The 15,010-nt window shown below is 35.8% G+C and overlaps 1 protein-coding gene across 10 annotated transcripts in view; it reads right to left on the reverse strand.

Annotated features, from left to right (window-relative positions):
* The window catches only part of DOP1A (DOP1 leucine zipper like protein A), a 181,121-nt gene that overhangs the window by 130,592 nt on the left and 35,519 nt on the right, over positions 1-15,010 (reverse strand). For all 10 annotated transcript variants that reach the window (XR_005217870.1, XR_005217869.1, XR_005217868.1 and 7 more), the window contains exons 2-3: positions 11,631-11,821; positions 4,681-4,862 (exon numbers count right to left, since the gene is read on the reverse strand). Coding sequence is in view for 7 of the 10 variants with exons in the window: in XM_037842943.1 (XP_037698871.1) it covers positions 4,681-4,862; positions 11,631-11,768 (320 nt within the window). In the remaining 3 variants the exon portion in view is untranslated. The remainder of the gene's footprint in view (positions 1-4,680; positions 4,863-11,630; positions 11,822-15,010) is intronic.

Here is a 15,010-nt window from a genome sequence, read left to right on the forward strand (position 1 = left end):
TAAATATAAGAACCAGGACCATAAAACTCCTAGAAGAAAATGTAGGGAAACATCTTGAAGATCTCGTGGTAGACATTACAATGGTTTCTTAGACTTGACACTCAAAGCACAGGCAACAAAAGAAAAAAATAGATAAATGGACCTCCTCAAGATTAAAAACTTCTGTGCTTCAAAGGAGTCTGTCAAGAAAGTGAAAAGACAACCTACTCAGCAGGAGAAAATATTTACAAACCACATATGTGATAGGGTTTAATACATACAATATATAAAGAAACTCTATGACTCAATAATAAAAAACAATTAAAATGGGCAAAATACTTGAATAGATATTTTTCTAAAGAGGAAATACAAATGGCTAAAAAGAACATGAAAAGAGCATCAACCTCACTAGCTTTTAAGGAAATGCAAATCAAAACCACAATAAGACATCATTTCACACCTATTAGAAAGGCCACTATTTAAAAAAACAAATCTACAAGTGTTGGAAGGGGTGTGGAGAAACAGGAACACTCATTCACTGCTGTTGGGAACGTAAAATGGTGCAGCTGCTGCGAGAGACAAGTTTGGCAGTTCCTCAAGAAGCTAGGTATAGAACTGCCATGTCATCCAGCAATCCAACTTCTAGGTATATATCCAGAAGAACTAAAAGCAGGGATGCAAACAGACATTTGAACATCGGTGTTCATAATGGCATTATTCACAACTGCCAAAAGATGGAAGCAACCCAAGTGTCCAACAACCTATGAATGGATAAATAAAATGTGGTATACACATACAATGGAATGTTATACAGCTGTAAGAAGGAATGAAATCCTGGTGCATGCAACAACATGGATGAAACTTAAGGACATTTTGTTGAGTGAAATAAGCCAGACACAAAAGGATCAATATGATATGATCTCACTAATACAAACTCAATATAATGAGCAAACTTACGGAGTTATTATCTAGAATATAGCTTACCAGACGATAGAATAACGGTAGAGAATGGGGAACTGATGCTTAATTTGTACAGAATTTTTAAATAAGGTTGGTTGTAAATGTTTGGAAATTGATAGAGGTGAGGGTAGCACATTATCACACGTATAAACAACAGTGCTGAATCATGAGTGTGATTTTGATTGAAAGGGGAAGTTTAGGGCCATGTATATCACTAGAAGGAAAGCTCAAGAATGAAACAAGGGACTATATAACATAGTAAATCCTGTTATGGATGATGAAGGTGGTTAATAGTACAAATACAGGAATATTCTTCCATGAATAGGAACAAATGTATATCACAACTACAAGGTGTTAATAATAGAGTGGTGTATGGGGAAAATGCACCTAATGCAAACTGTGGAGTATAGTTAACAGTAATATTTCAATAATCTTTCATCAATTGTAACAAAGATACCACACTAATGCAAGTGTCAACAACAGGGGGATATATGGGAATGTTGTATTTTTTACATGAATTTTTTGTAAACCTACAGCTTCTCTAATTAAAAAAAAATAGTAATTAAAAATTACATTATGCTAAGCGAAAGAAACCAGACACAAAGTACTATGTATTGTATGGTTCCATTTATTTAAAATGTAAATATAAGTAAATCCATAGAGACCGAATTAGATTAGTGGTTATGTAGGGCTGGGGAAGGAAAGAGGATTGAGAGGTGACTACTAACAGGTATGGGGTTTTCTTTTTGGAGTAATGAAAATGTTCTAAAATTGATTGCGCTAATGTGATGTGATCACTTTGTGATTACACTAAAAGCCGTTAACTATACTCTTTGGATGGATTGTATGTGAACATATCTCAATGAAACTGCTACATAAAAGAAAAAAAAAAACAAGACTTTCCCCACGATCCTAAAAAGAGAACAAGAACAAAACCCCCCAAAATTTAACCTTAATTTCCTTCTGGCTTGAAGCCGCCATTGTACTGCAACTTCCGAAATATATATAAATGCAGTCCCTCCCATTTATCACCTCTCCTCTGATCTTCAATCATGACTCTTCTATCCCTCTATTGCAACTGTTCTCACAACAGTCAAAAAGACCTACTAATTTTCAGATTCAATGGTCTATTTCAGCCCGTATCCTCCTTTGACTGTAATATTTGATACTACTAAATATAACTTTTTCTTTCTTAAAACTCTCTTCTATTTGGCTTCCAGGATAGCTGTCTCCTAGGGCAATTTCTACTCTGACTCTTATTCCTTTTCACTGACTACTTTCTCCCATCTTCCCTTTAAATAATGTGACTTCTAAATACAAAGTGGTTTCATTCCTTTCCCCTCATTGTTATTCACAATGTACCACCTGGGGGATCTCAACTTTTCTCTAGCTTCTAAATGCTGACTGCTCTAAAAATCTCTCTCTCTACTCTGAGGTCCAGATTTGTACTGCGAAAAGCCGACTGTTGATATTCTATTCAATATTATAAAGTATTCAAGCTGAACTTCTTGCCTTCTTAATACCTTTGTGTACTGCATCATGTTAAAATAAATGAATCTTGAAGAGGCAAGCAATATGGTATTTCATCATATAACAGATTATAAAACTTTAAAAGTATTTGTATTTGTTATGTTAAACAATAAATCTTGAAATTAAATCATTACTTACTAAAATACAGAGTCCAACATTAATATACAGTTTATCTTTTAAATTAGCAGTACTTCTAAAAAGTACAGAATAAAATTTTATTCCATGACATGAATATATATAAGAATGTCTGCCATATTTCACAAATGGTATACTAGATTTAATTTATTATTCTTGCATAATATGCTACTGATGAAAAAAAAAATGTACTGCAATTTTGTAAAACAATGGTTTCCAAGGTAAAACTTCTATTACTTAAGAGTTAAAACGTAGCAGGCATCCCAGGGATGAATTTGGACCCGGCATCATGGGATTGAGAACATCTTCTTGACCAAAAGGGGGATGCGAATTGAAACAAAACAAAGCTTCAGTGGCTGAGAGATTTCAAATGAAGTCAAGAGGTCACTCTGGTGGACATTCTCATGCACTATATAGATAACACTTTTTAGGTTTTAATTTATTGGAATAGCTAGAAGTAAATGTCTGAAACTATCAAACTCCAACACAGTAGCCTTGACTGTTGAAGACAATTGTACGGCAATGTAGCTTGCAAGGGGTGAGAGTGTGATCATGAAAACCCTGTGGATCGCACTCCCTTTACCCAGTGTATGGATGGATAAGTAGAAAAATGGGGACAAAAACTAAATGAAAAATAGGGTAGGATGGGGGGGTGGATGATTTGGGTGTTCTGTTTTACTTTTATTTTTTAATCTTGTTCTGATTCTTTCCAGTATAAGGAAAATGTTCAAGAATAGATAGGGGTGATGAACGCATAACTATATGATGGTGCTGTGAACAGTTGATTGTACACCATAGATGACTGTGTGGTATGTGAATATATATCAATAAAACTGAATTTAATTTAAGAAACAAAACAAAACAAAACAAAACCCTGACAGCAAGAAAGTACCCAGACTGACTAATTGGGCTACAAAATAGGTATCACACTCATCAATAAATGAGGCATGGAGAAAAAAAAAAAAGCAGCAGGCATGAGTTATCAAAGACAGGTCCAAAAAGGAACATCTATCAGCTATGAGAGAATTACACAGAACACTGATTCAGCAATGCTTCTTAGCATTTTTTTATTGGTGCTGTTCTTGAACTGTACTATTTATTACTGTTAAAATCCTTTTCTGACTTCAGATACTATTTTTATTAAAATATCCATGCTAATTTTTCTTTAATAACCTTTTATAGTACCACAAACCTGAATTACAACAAATATAATTTCTTTAGATTATCAATTCAACAAATATTTATTAAGTGCCCAATATGTGTCAGGTACTTTTCAAGGCACCTAAAATAGAACAATCAATAAATCATAAATCATGAAGAAATCATTATTCTCATGAAGCTTATCTTCAGGGGAGTGGGATAGAGACATACGATATGTAAAAAACTAAAATTTTAAAAATACATACACATGGTATATAAATATATCATATGTATATATCAGATGGTCATAGAGGGGTAAATAAAAAGCACAGGAGAACAGGAAGACTGGATCAGAGGCAGGTAATGCCATTTTAAAAAGTGAGGTCGGAGAAGGCCTATCTGAACAAAAAATAAAGAAAAAACATACACAGTAAAGTGATCAGTCTTGACAAGACTGATCAAAGCAAAAAAAACAAAAACAAAACAAAACAAAAACAAAAAAAGAAAAGATGGCTTGCATTATCAATCTCAAGAGTGAATAAAGATTGAGACACAGTAACTAAAGAGGAGAATGTAGTATCACAGAAGCCAAGGGAAAAACCCATTTCAAGTTGAGAATGGTCAACAATGTTGAAAGAGGATGGGAGATCAAGGTATCTTAATTTTTTACAGGATGGTTCTCAAGCTTAAAAAGGTATAATGTACTGTAGTTTGAACAATTCTGAGTGAACTTCATATAAATGACATCTGACAATTTAAAAAACTCACATTGAATAATATTCTAAATTTTTCTGAATTACTTAACTACCAAAATACTTACAATAACTGAAAACTTTTATCTTTAAGGAATTTTCATTTTTTTAGTTTTTACTGAAGAAAGCATAAAATAGTTTAAAAATGATTTATATTATATGCAAATAGTAAAATTATTCTTACCTATATAAAAAAAGATCTTTGGCAAGTCGCTTAGATCCAATGATTTTGAAGATAATTTCATATGTTTCAAGAGCCTTCCGATGAACTCCACCCGGTAATGCTGGATGCAGACATTGAGCTAAGCGTTTGCCTATGGTCAGTTTTTTGGGTACTACCTGGTACTTGGCGTTATTTTGTAAAACCTTTTAAAAAAAAGCATTTTAATGCAGTTGAGAAAATAGAGATAATATATTTCATTTTATTTCTATTTACTAGCACATTATCAAAATTTAACATTATTATCAAAATTAATCTTCATTTAAAAAGAATATTTTAAAACTGGAAATAGGATATCTACAGGCATTGGACCAACTTCTAAGAGGCAGTGCAATCCTCAGGCTGCATCCAGGTTAGTAAATTTGCCCCACTGTCCAGAAATTTATACTCTTAAAAATTTTCTTTTACAGTTTTACACACTTAAAAATTTAAGAGGAACCCCCAAAACTTGTTCATTTGTGTGTTATATTTGTCAAGATATATCATATTAGAAATTAAAACTGAGGATTTAAAAATATTAATTTATTTAAAAAATAATAAACCCATTTCACATTAATAGAAATAACGTATTTTTAATTAAAAAAAACAATACTTTCCAAACAAAATTTTTTGGAGAGACAATGTTTTAGATTTTTGCAAATTTTGAACGTCTGACTTAATACAAGATAGCTGGGTTGTCATATAGATGTCAACTCTCAATTTATTTTTGATTTGCTGTTTGTGTGAAATATCTAAAGAAAATATGACCTCACTACAGATAGGCAGTTGAAAGTAGAACTACTGCTCTATCAAGTAATTTCAATGCTTCTAAGAACCATGAGCTTATTTCCCCAATACACATTAGTGCTAAAGGAAATTGTTTTTCACACTTTATCAAGAAAATGTTCACACACACACAAATTATAAAACTTACTAAATTTTCCCTTTTTCTTTTTAAAAATAACTAACTAAACAATTGGACCAAAATACATTTTGCTTTCTTTATTTAACCATAACATTTTTTTAGAGATAATATAAAGGCAAAATTTATATAAGAATATCCTATCTTGCAAATCACACAAGGAAGATTAGTTACTTTAAGTAATAAAAAGATCTTACAAATGTAGTCCTTCAATATAAACACAGAAGGTAATATTAAAGTGCTGACAGAATAACAAAAAATGGAGACTCAAAACGAATAAAGAATAATATGCTAGAACTGGAACTTAGAATAAATACATGAGAAGTCCTTTATTTCACAAAATAAACAACTGAGGCTGAGATATATAAAATGACCTGCCAAAGGCAGTACAGCACAACTAGCACAAGAACTCCCAGTTCATTAAATAGTGAAGGTTCTAATCAGCATCCACCCAGACATAATGTCGTCTATGTTATTCCCACTAAAAACCTTCAATTCAATTTTAAATTGGAAGTAATGAATGTAAATAAAATTAGATCTATAGGTAACCAAAAGTAGATTAAGGAAAACACAACAGTAAATATACAGCTGTGACAAGCATTTTATTCTTTCAAACCAGATGCCTTACATTTCTAGATTATTAATTTGAATTTTAGAGATAGGAGCAAAGAGTTAATATTTACATATACTTTTAAGAACAGTATAATTATTATCAGAAGTATCTCTGTATAAGGAAGTCTAATGATATATAACACAAAATGCTTCAATAAAGAAATTAAATTAATACCAATGAAAATGGAAACAAAAAAAAGCAAAGTGCACCACCATTTTGTAAGAGCATTTCTGAACTGGAAAACTGAGGTGAAAATTTAGTATACTTGCCTTGTTCCACAACGATTTTAGGCAAGTTTTTGCAATAACTTGTATATCCGGATTATTTTGTGCTATCTGGATTCAATGAAATCTGTTTTCATGAATACTGATTAATCTATTTAAAATAATTATGAATATAATAATGCAAATTAATATTCATAATTTAATGAATTGCTTTTTAAAATAGTAACTCTTAAAGAAGAGAAAGAACTCAACTATCTTTAAACAAACTACATTTGGATACAATTTCTAATTAACTACTTGAGCATGTTGTAAAAACCAAGAATTTTTTAAACCTCAAACAATAAATGTCAGAAGTTAACATGTGGAACATAAACTTACACATCTACTTTTTTTTTTTTTCCTAAATCAACTGTATGAAAAATAAAAAAGTTAAAAAAAAAAAAACATAGAATAAAAGAACATTTCAAAGAGACCATAATAAGGGAGTAAGAAAAAGACAACTAACCTAAGATAACTACTTTACTTCCAACATTTTCTTACTCTACCCCAAGAAAGTAACCTAATATAGCAACATTTCTGTGAACTTGGTCCTACTATACCCATCAGAAATTAACAGACCATAGTCATTCCTGGGCATTCCCAGAACATTAAATTTACCCATGATAGCTTATCTGTTCTTCTTGGATTATTGTTCCCCCTTCCTTAATTGCTCTCTATCGCTAGTTCCCCTACATTCTACATTATAAACCATTTGTTTTACATTTTTCAAAGTTCACATTAGTGGTAGCATATAATATTTCTCTTTTTGTGCCTGGCTCATTTCGCTCAGCATTATGTCTTCAAGGTTCATCCATGTTGTCATATGTTTCACGAGGTCGTTCCTTCTTACTGCCGTGTAGTATTCCATCGTGTGTATATACCACCTTTTATTTATCCACTCATCTGTTGAAGGACATTTGGGTTGTTTCCATCTCTTGGCAACTGTGAATAATGCTGCTATGCACATTGGCGTGCAGATACCTGTTCGTGTCACTGCTCTCCGATCTTCCGGGTATATACCGAGAAGTGAAATCGCTGGATCGAAGGGTATCTCTATATCTAGTTTTCTAAGGAACTGCCAGACTGACTTCCACAGTGGCTGAACCATTATACAGTCCCACCAACAATGAATAAGAGTTCCAATTTCTCCACATCCCCTCCAGCATTTGTAGTTTCCTGTTTGTTTAATGGCGGCCATTCTAATTGGTGTGAGATGGTATCTCATTGTGGTCTTAATTTGCATCTCTCTAATAGCTAGTAAAGCTGAACATTTTTTCATGTGTTTCTTGGCCATTTGTATCTCCTCTTCAGAGAACTGTCTTTTCATAGCTTTTGCCCATTTTATAATTAGCCTGTCTGTACTATCGTCATTGAGTTGTAGGATTTCTTTATATATGCAAGATATCAGTCTTTTGTCAGATACATGGTTTCCAAACTTTTTTTCCCATTGAGTTGGCTGCCCCTTTACCTTTTTGAGAAATTCCTTTGAGGTACAGAAATTTCTAAGCTTGAGGAGTTCCCATTTATCTATTTTTTCTTTTGTTGCTCGTGCTTTGGGTGTAAAGTCTAGGAAGTGGCCACCTAATACAAGGTCTTGAAGATGTTTTCCTACATTATCTTCTAGGAGTTTTATGGTGCTTTCTTTTATATTGAGATATTTGGTCCATTTTGAGTTAATTTTTGTGCAGGGTGTGAGGTAGGGGTCCTCTTTTATTCTTTTGGATATGGATATCCAACTCTCCCAGCCCCATTGGTTGAAAAGACCTTTATGACCCAGTTCAGTGACTTTGGGGGCCTTATCAAAGATCAGTCGGCCATAGATCTGGGGGTCTATCTCCGAATTCTCAATTCGATTCCATTGATCTATATGTCTATCTTTGTGCCAATACCATGCTGTTTTGACAACTGTGGCTTTATAATAAGCTTCAAAGTCAGGGAGTGTAAGTCCTCCCACTTCGTTTTTCTTTTTCAGAGTGTCTTTAGCAATTCGAGGCATCTTCCCTTTCCAAATAAATTTGATAACTAGCTTTTCCAAGTCTGCAAAGCAGGTTGATGGAATTTTGATTGGGATTGCACTGAATCTGTAGATGAGTTTGGGTAGAATTGACATCTTGATAACATTTAGCCTTCTTGTCCATGAACATGGAATATTTTTCCATCTTTTAAGGTCCCCTTCTATTCCTTTTAATAGAGTTATGTAGTTTTCTTTGTATAGGTCTTTTACATCTTTGGTTAAGTTTATTCCTAGGTACTTGATTTTTTTAGATGGTATTGAAAATGGTATCTTTTTCTTGAGTGTCTCTTCAGTTTGTTCATTTCTAGCATATAGAAACATTACTGACTTATGTGCATTAATCTTGTATCCCGCTACTTTGCTAAATTTGTTTATTAGCTCTAGTAGCCGTATCATCAATTTCTCAGGGTTTTCCAGATATAAGATCATATCATCTGCAAACAATGACAGTTTTACTTCTTCCTTTCCAATTTGGATGCCTTTTATTTCTTTGTCTTGCCGGATTGCCCTGGCTAGCACTTCCAGCACAATGTTGAATAACAGTGGTGATAGCAGGCATCCTTGTCTTGTTCCTGATCTTAGAGGGAAGGCTTTCAGTCTCTCAACTTCAGTACTATGCTGGCTGTGGGTTTTTCATATATGCTCTTTATCATATTGAAGTTTCCTTCAAATCCTACCTTTTGAAGTGTTTTTATCAAAAAGGGATGTTGGATTTTGTCGAATGCTTTTTCATCCCCTCTTTTCTTGGGAAGTTGTGGTGTTTAGTGAATTTTCTCAGCCACTGGATTATTGCCTTTTGTCTCAGAGCTCTCAGTTCTGCTCTTGTCTTGACCTGCCGAAATTGGAAGTCTTTGAGGCTTTCTGTATTGGGCTTCTTAGAGTAATTGTTTTAGAAAATGAAAAAAAGATATTAAAAAAAAAAGGAAAAAAAAGGGGGGCCGTCCTGGCAGATCTAGTGCGTTATTGAAATGCTAAGAGACAAAGCAATTAGGGCTATTAAGGAAAGATCCAGTGGGCAGAGAGATCAGTTTTTCTTTGGGTTTTGCAAATGAGCCTGTGGGCCTGAGCTCTGCCCTTCCCCTTTCTATGTTCACCAGCACTCCAAAAAGCATCTGCTTTTATTTTTGAGTTTGTCTTGCTGTTGTTTGCTATGCCTATCTCCTCTCTGCTGGGCTGGCTGCTCTCAGATTCTCTGGTGTCTGGTCTCAGTCTATCTATGGTTGGAGTTTGGATCAGTAGAATGAGTTTCCGATAAGAGCTGCCACTGCAGTTCTCCCTTCTCCTTCCCAGCGCTGATGGCCCCTCCTCCCACGGGACTGAGCCTGGCAGGGCGGGGCGCGGGTCCCCTGGCCACAAAAACTTACAGATTTCGCTGATCTCAGCAGTTCAACATATTCATGAGTGTTGTATGAAGTATGCCCAAAGTCAGATTGCTCTGCGGTGTCCAGTCCACGCAGTTCCTGGCTTTCTACGTACTTCCCTGGAGGAGTAACTAAAACATACAACTCACCAATTCACCATCTTGCCCTGCCTCTTTATACATATTATATGGTCCCACATCTACTTTTAAAATAAATCCTTGGCACATTGAACATGGAAGCTCTTCTTTTTATTAGCCATAGTGAGTGTCAGGTTGAAAACTAGTGTCCTTGTATGTATTTTAAGACTAATTTCTTAGCTTTCAATTGTATGCTAAGTTGTTTGAAATTAAAACAGTTATTGGGAGAGCTCTTCTTACCTTTCTGCTTCCCTAGCTGCCTTAATATTTAGAAGCATTCCTATTCAATAACAACTATGGGAAAACAAAAATAAAAACAAAAACAAAACTATGGGTTGAGGAGTCTGACTCCAGGCCACAACCCTACCTGTGACCTTTCAGGCCTCAAAGACTTTACTTGACAAGCCACAAGGGGAAAAGCTGCCTTCTGGACATTAGACTTGATGAACAATCAAGGTGTACTACAAGGGAGTTGCATTCAAGAAGTCAGTACTCTTTACCTCCCTTGGTAGGCCATGCTGTTATGCTTATCTGCATTCTTAACCCAAAGGCTCCATTCTGTGGCCTTATCTGAGTGGCCCTGGGCTGAGGCTTTTTCTCAGGCATCTCTGCCAAGACTATCTTTATCAGGCAAACTTAAAGACATGCTTCTCTACTGACTCAGTACTCAGTAGTTTCCACTTCTGAACCTTTCCCCTCTGCCTCCTGCAAGGCACGAAGTCCATAAAAGGCAGGAGCTTTTTGTTTGGAGCTCCATCAGCAGTAAGACAATCCTGACATCCGTGCTGATCCACCTGACGCTCACCTGGCACCATTTCATGGGGAGAAAATGGAACACTGGGAGAGCTGGCACTTTGTCCTGTTTAGCCTCTTGCTTATACTATTGCAATAAGTGATGAAAGGTTTGACTGTTTAACTTTTATTTTGGCTTGCTGTGTTAATCAACACCTGGCAGCTCAGCTCTCTCTCCAGCTCAGATCTTAATAGGTGTGAGGTAAGACAAATTTGATGTAAGTTAAAAAAAAAAAAAAAAGAACCAAAATTAAAAGCTAGGAGTTGGCCAGTGACACCACCATAATAATAGCGAACAAAAAGCAGACATGTCAAGAAAGATCATTCAAGGCCAAGCTCCAAAACCTAAGCGACTGCTTGTGTATCAAATTGCCTTCGAAAAAACTACTGCATATAACTAAGGCTTGCACGGACATAAGATGTTTCCTTGCTGCTATATACCATTTGGAAAGGATGCAGCAGCTACTGCATCCTATTTGCTGTTTTTGCTGCTAGGAACTCCAGAGCCATATATATCATGTTCGATTACAGAAACGTATTAACCCTCATGGATAGCATATTTGCTTCCTAGTCTTGTGTTTTTATAGGTAATAATAATGGTGGCAATTGTATTTTTCAGGCACTGTTTCTCTTTGAAATAGAACTTCTAAAGCCTTAACGTTATTCTTGACTACAAAGGCATAGAATTCATGAAGTAAAATAGCACTCTTCAAAGTAATTCTGAGGTTTGCTTATGCTTTTAATTTCTTTACTTCAAGATTTAGATCCAGTAAGTAGAAACACAGATTTCTAATTTTTATTCCTTTTTTATGAAATGGATAAGACATACGTACCTTGTTAAGTTTTCCAAGTGCTGATATCAAATCTGCCCATTCACTGGAATATTCAAAATTCTTTAGCGCTTTGTCGATTGCAGCTACATAGTTTCTGTATTTGGAATCACTCAATAACTCCAACTCTTCTGTGTTCATCCTCCCACAGAATCCCACTAGAGACAAGCTCAAGGGTCACGTAAAATCATCACCTACAAGAGTATGTAGGAACAACAAAGGTTACAAAGTAAAGTATTAAAATGAGTTCAGGTGATCTTGCTACAAAATTAATTGCTAACTTTAAAATGTTTTTTAAGTTAGAAGTAGTCAAACTCTGTTCAGTTAGCACGCAGGGTCATGGAAGTATTCAAAGACAATTTCAAAGATAGCTACTTGTGTTTTCCATCTTAACAACTGAAGAAATAGCTATAAGAACTTAGGGATAAAAAAGAAAAGGAAATTTTCTGGTACTTCTTTCAACTTAGAAATTGTAACTTCCATATCATAACATTTCTGATAGTCATACCCCTTCACTTTGTTTTGATCCTAAAATACAGTAAGACTGGTTAGACTGGAAACATCAAGGGCATGTCAAAGAGAGAGAAAGAGAGAGAGGGGAGGAGAGAGAGGATGAAGGAAAGGGAGGGGGGAGGAGGGAGGAAGGGAGAGAGGGAGATAGAGAGAGATAAGGAAGGCAGGGAAGGAGGGAGGGGGGGAACAAAGAAAAAGAAAAGAATGACTTAAAGATCATCCTAAGCAAAAGTGGGCAACTAGTGTTATGGACAACAGTTTGGCGGTTTCACAGAAAGTTAAGTATAGAATTTCCAAATGACCCAGCAATCCCATCTCTAGTTATATACCTAAAAAAATGGAAACAAGGACTCAAGCAGATATTAGCACACCAATGTTCATAGCATTATTATTCACAATTGCCAAAAGACGGAAGCAACCCAAGAATACATAAACAGATGAATGGATAAAATGTGGTATATTCATACAATGAAGTATTATTCAGTCTTAAAACAGACTGAAGTTTTAATCCATGCATCAACATGGACAAACCATGAAGACATCATTTTGGGTGAAATAAGCCAGACACAAAGGACAACTATTACATATCTCACTTATATGAAATAATCAGAATAAGCAAATTCATGGTGAAAACTAGAATGCAGGTTATCAGCGGCCAGGGTGAGGGTAGGGAATGGGAAGTTAACACATAACTGGTACAGAATTTCTGTTTGGGGTGGTAGAAAAGTTTTGATAACGGATGGTGGTGATGGTATCACAACACTGAATGTAACACTATTGAATTATGTATTGGAACATGGTTCTGACAGGTTCATGTGTCAACTTGGCCAGGTGATGGTGTCTAGGTGTCTGGTAAAGCAAGCACTGGCCTAACCATTACTGCAAGGACATTTGTGGCTGGTTAATAAACCAGAAGGCTGGCTTATTAAACCATCAGTCAATTGACTGCACCTGTGACTGATTACATCAATGAAGGGCATGTCTTATGCAAGGAGAGAATTCAATCAGCTGGATTTAATCCAATCAGTCGAAGACTTTTAAGGCAGAAAGAAAGAGAATCTTCACTTCTTTGGCTAGCCAGCATATCCTGAGAAGTTCATCAAACTCCTCAGTTTGCTGCCTGCCCTATGGAATTTGGACTCGTGCATCCCCACAGTTGCATGAGACATAAAATCTTATATTTACAGATATCTCTTGTTAGCTCTGTTTCCCTAGAGAACCCTAATACAATGGTTAAAATAGGCAATTTTAGGCAGTATATATTAGAATAAAAACAAATAAATAAATAAGAATAAAAACCCAACAACATAGGATTGTACAAAAAGAGTGAACCCTGAGATAAACTACGGAATACAGTTAATAGTGTAATTATAATAATATTGTTTCATCAATTGTAACAAAGGTACCAACACTAACACCAAATATTAATAATAAGGAAAATGTCAGGGGGAGTGGGTATATGGAAACTATACTTTCTGCATATTTTTTCTATAAACTTATAAATGCTCTAATTTAAAAGAAAGAAATAAAAGCAGGAATGTAGTATAGAGGACCATCAGCTGTTTGGAATTAGACTTTACTTTGAATAAAACTGCGTAAGAGGGTCTCCCTTCTTTGCCAAATGCGGTATGCATAGTTGCCATCTATCAACCCCAACCCAGAGCAGTTTGGGGCCACCCTGGGACACTGGCTCTGATGGAACTTCTTTCCCTACTCTTTTGGACTAAGAGTAAGTGCAATAAGATTAGCTGTCCTTTCTGGACTCTTTATTCTCTGCAACAGAGGAATCATTTGCTGCAAGTTTCTGTTGTGCCCTGGACCTCGCATGAGGCAGTTTAGCAACTCGCTCCACAGCCTCCAGGTGAGAGACTGGGCACAGATCCAAAGCCCAAATAGGATTATTCCTGAATGGATGATACCACCAACAATGGAAAATCCCAGAATGAGAAGCCTGGAAGTATTGGCAGAGGAGATTTCAGACCCAGGCAGGCATATGTAGTTTGGACTCTTGTACAGCTGTCTGCAAAGTTACTGAATCCCAGCTGGTGAATTCCATGATCTCAAGATTGGACTTCCAGGAAGATGGTGGAATAGTAGAGACAGAGCAAACTTCTCCTCCGTGAAAAAATGAAAGAATAGGTAGAAAACATCCAGGACAGTTCCAGAGTACAGGCAGCCAGAGAATGATATCTACAATATGTAGTGGAACCCTGGACAACAAAGTGGAGAAATTACATCTGAAAGGATGGGATGAGTTTATTTAATGTGGATCACCAGGGGCTGGGAATTGTAAGCCAGCTGCCAAGCAGAGGAGAGAGCAGCTCTCCACTCACCCACACCCATTTCAGCAATTAGCTGGGGAGATAATCCTTCTCAGCCCTGTAGCCAGGAGCTTCTGTGAGGGAACACAGGAAACAGGACCTGGTGCATTTATTCTTCCACAACAGAAGTCCATGGTGTTCATGGGCGAGAGGCAGGGAAAAGCAAGGGTACCATACGGAAGCACCAGGTACCTCACCCCCACCCCACAGACTCTAGACACATATAGATTGTTACATCCCAAATTACCAGAATATACATTCTTCTCTAGTGCTCATGGAATGTTCCCCAGGATAGATCATACAATGGGGCACAAGTCTCAATAAATATGAAAGACAAATTATTCAAAGCAAATTCTCTGACCATCAGTAAAACAAACAACCAGAACTTTCACAAATATATGAAGGTTACAAAACACACTCCTAACAAGTAAGTGGGTCAAAGAAATTGCAAGAGAAATCAGTAAATATCTAGAGATGAATGAAAATAAGAATGCAACATATCAAAACCTATGGGATGCAGCAAAGGTGGTGCTGAAAGGGAAATTTATA

Source organism: Choloepus didactylus, chromosome 7 (genome assembly GCF_015220235.1).
Source record: "Choloepus didactylus isolate mChoDid1 chromosome 7, mChoDid1.pri, whole genome shotgun sequence".
Classification (NCBI taxonomy): domain Eukaryota; kingdom Metazoa; phylum Chordata; class Mammalia; order Pilosa; family Megalonychidae; genus Choloepus; species Choloepus didactylus.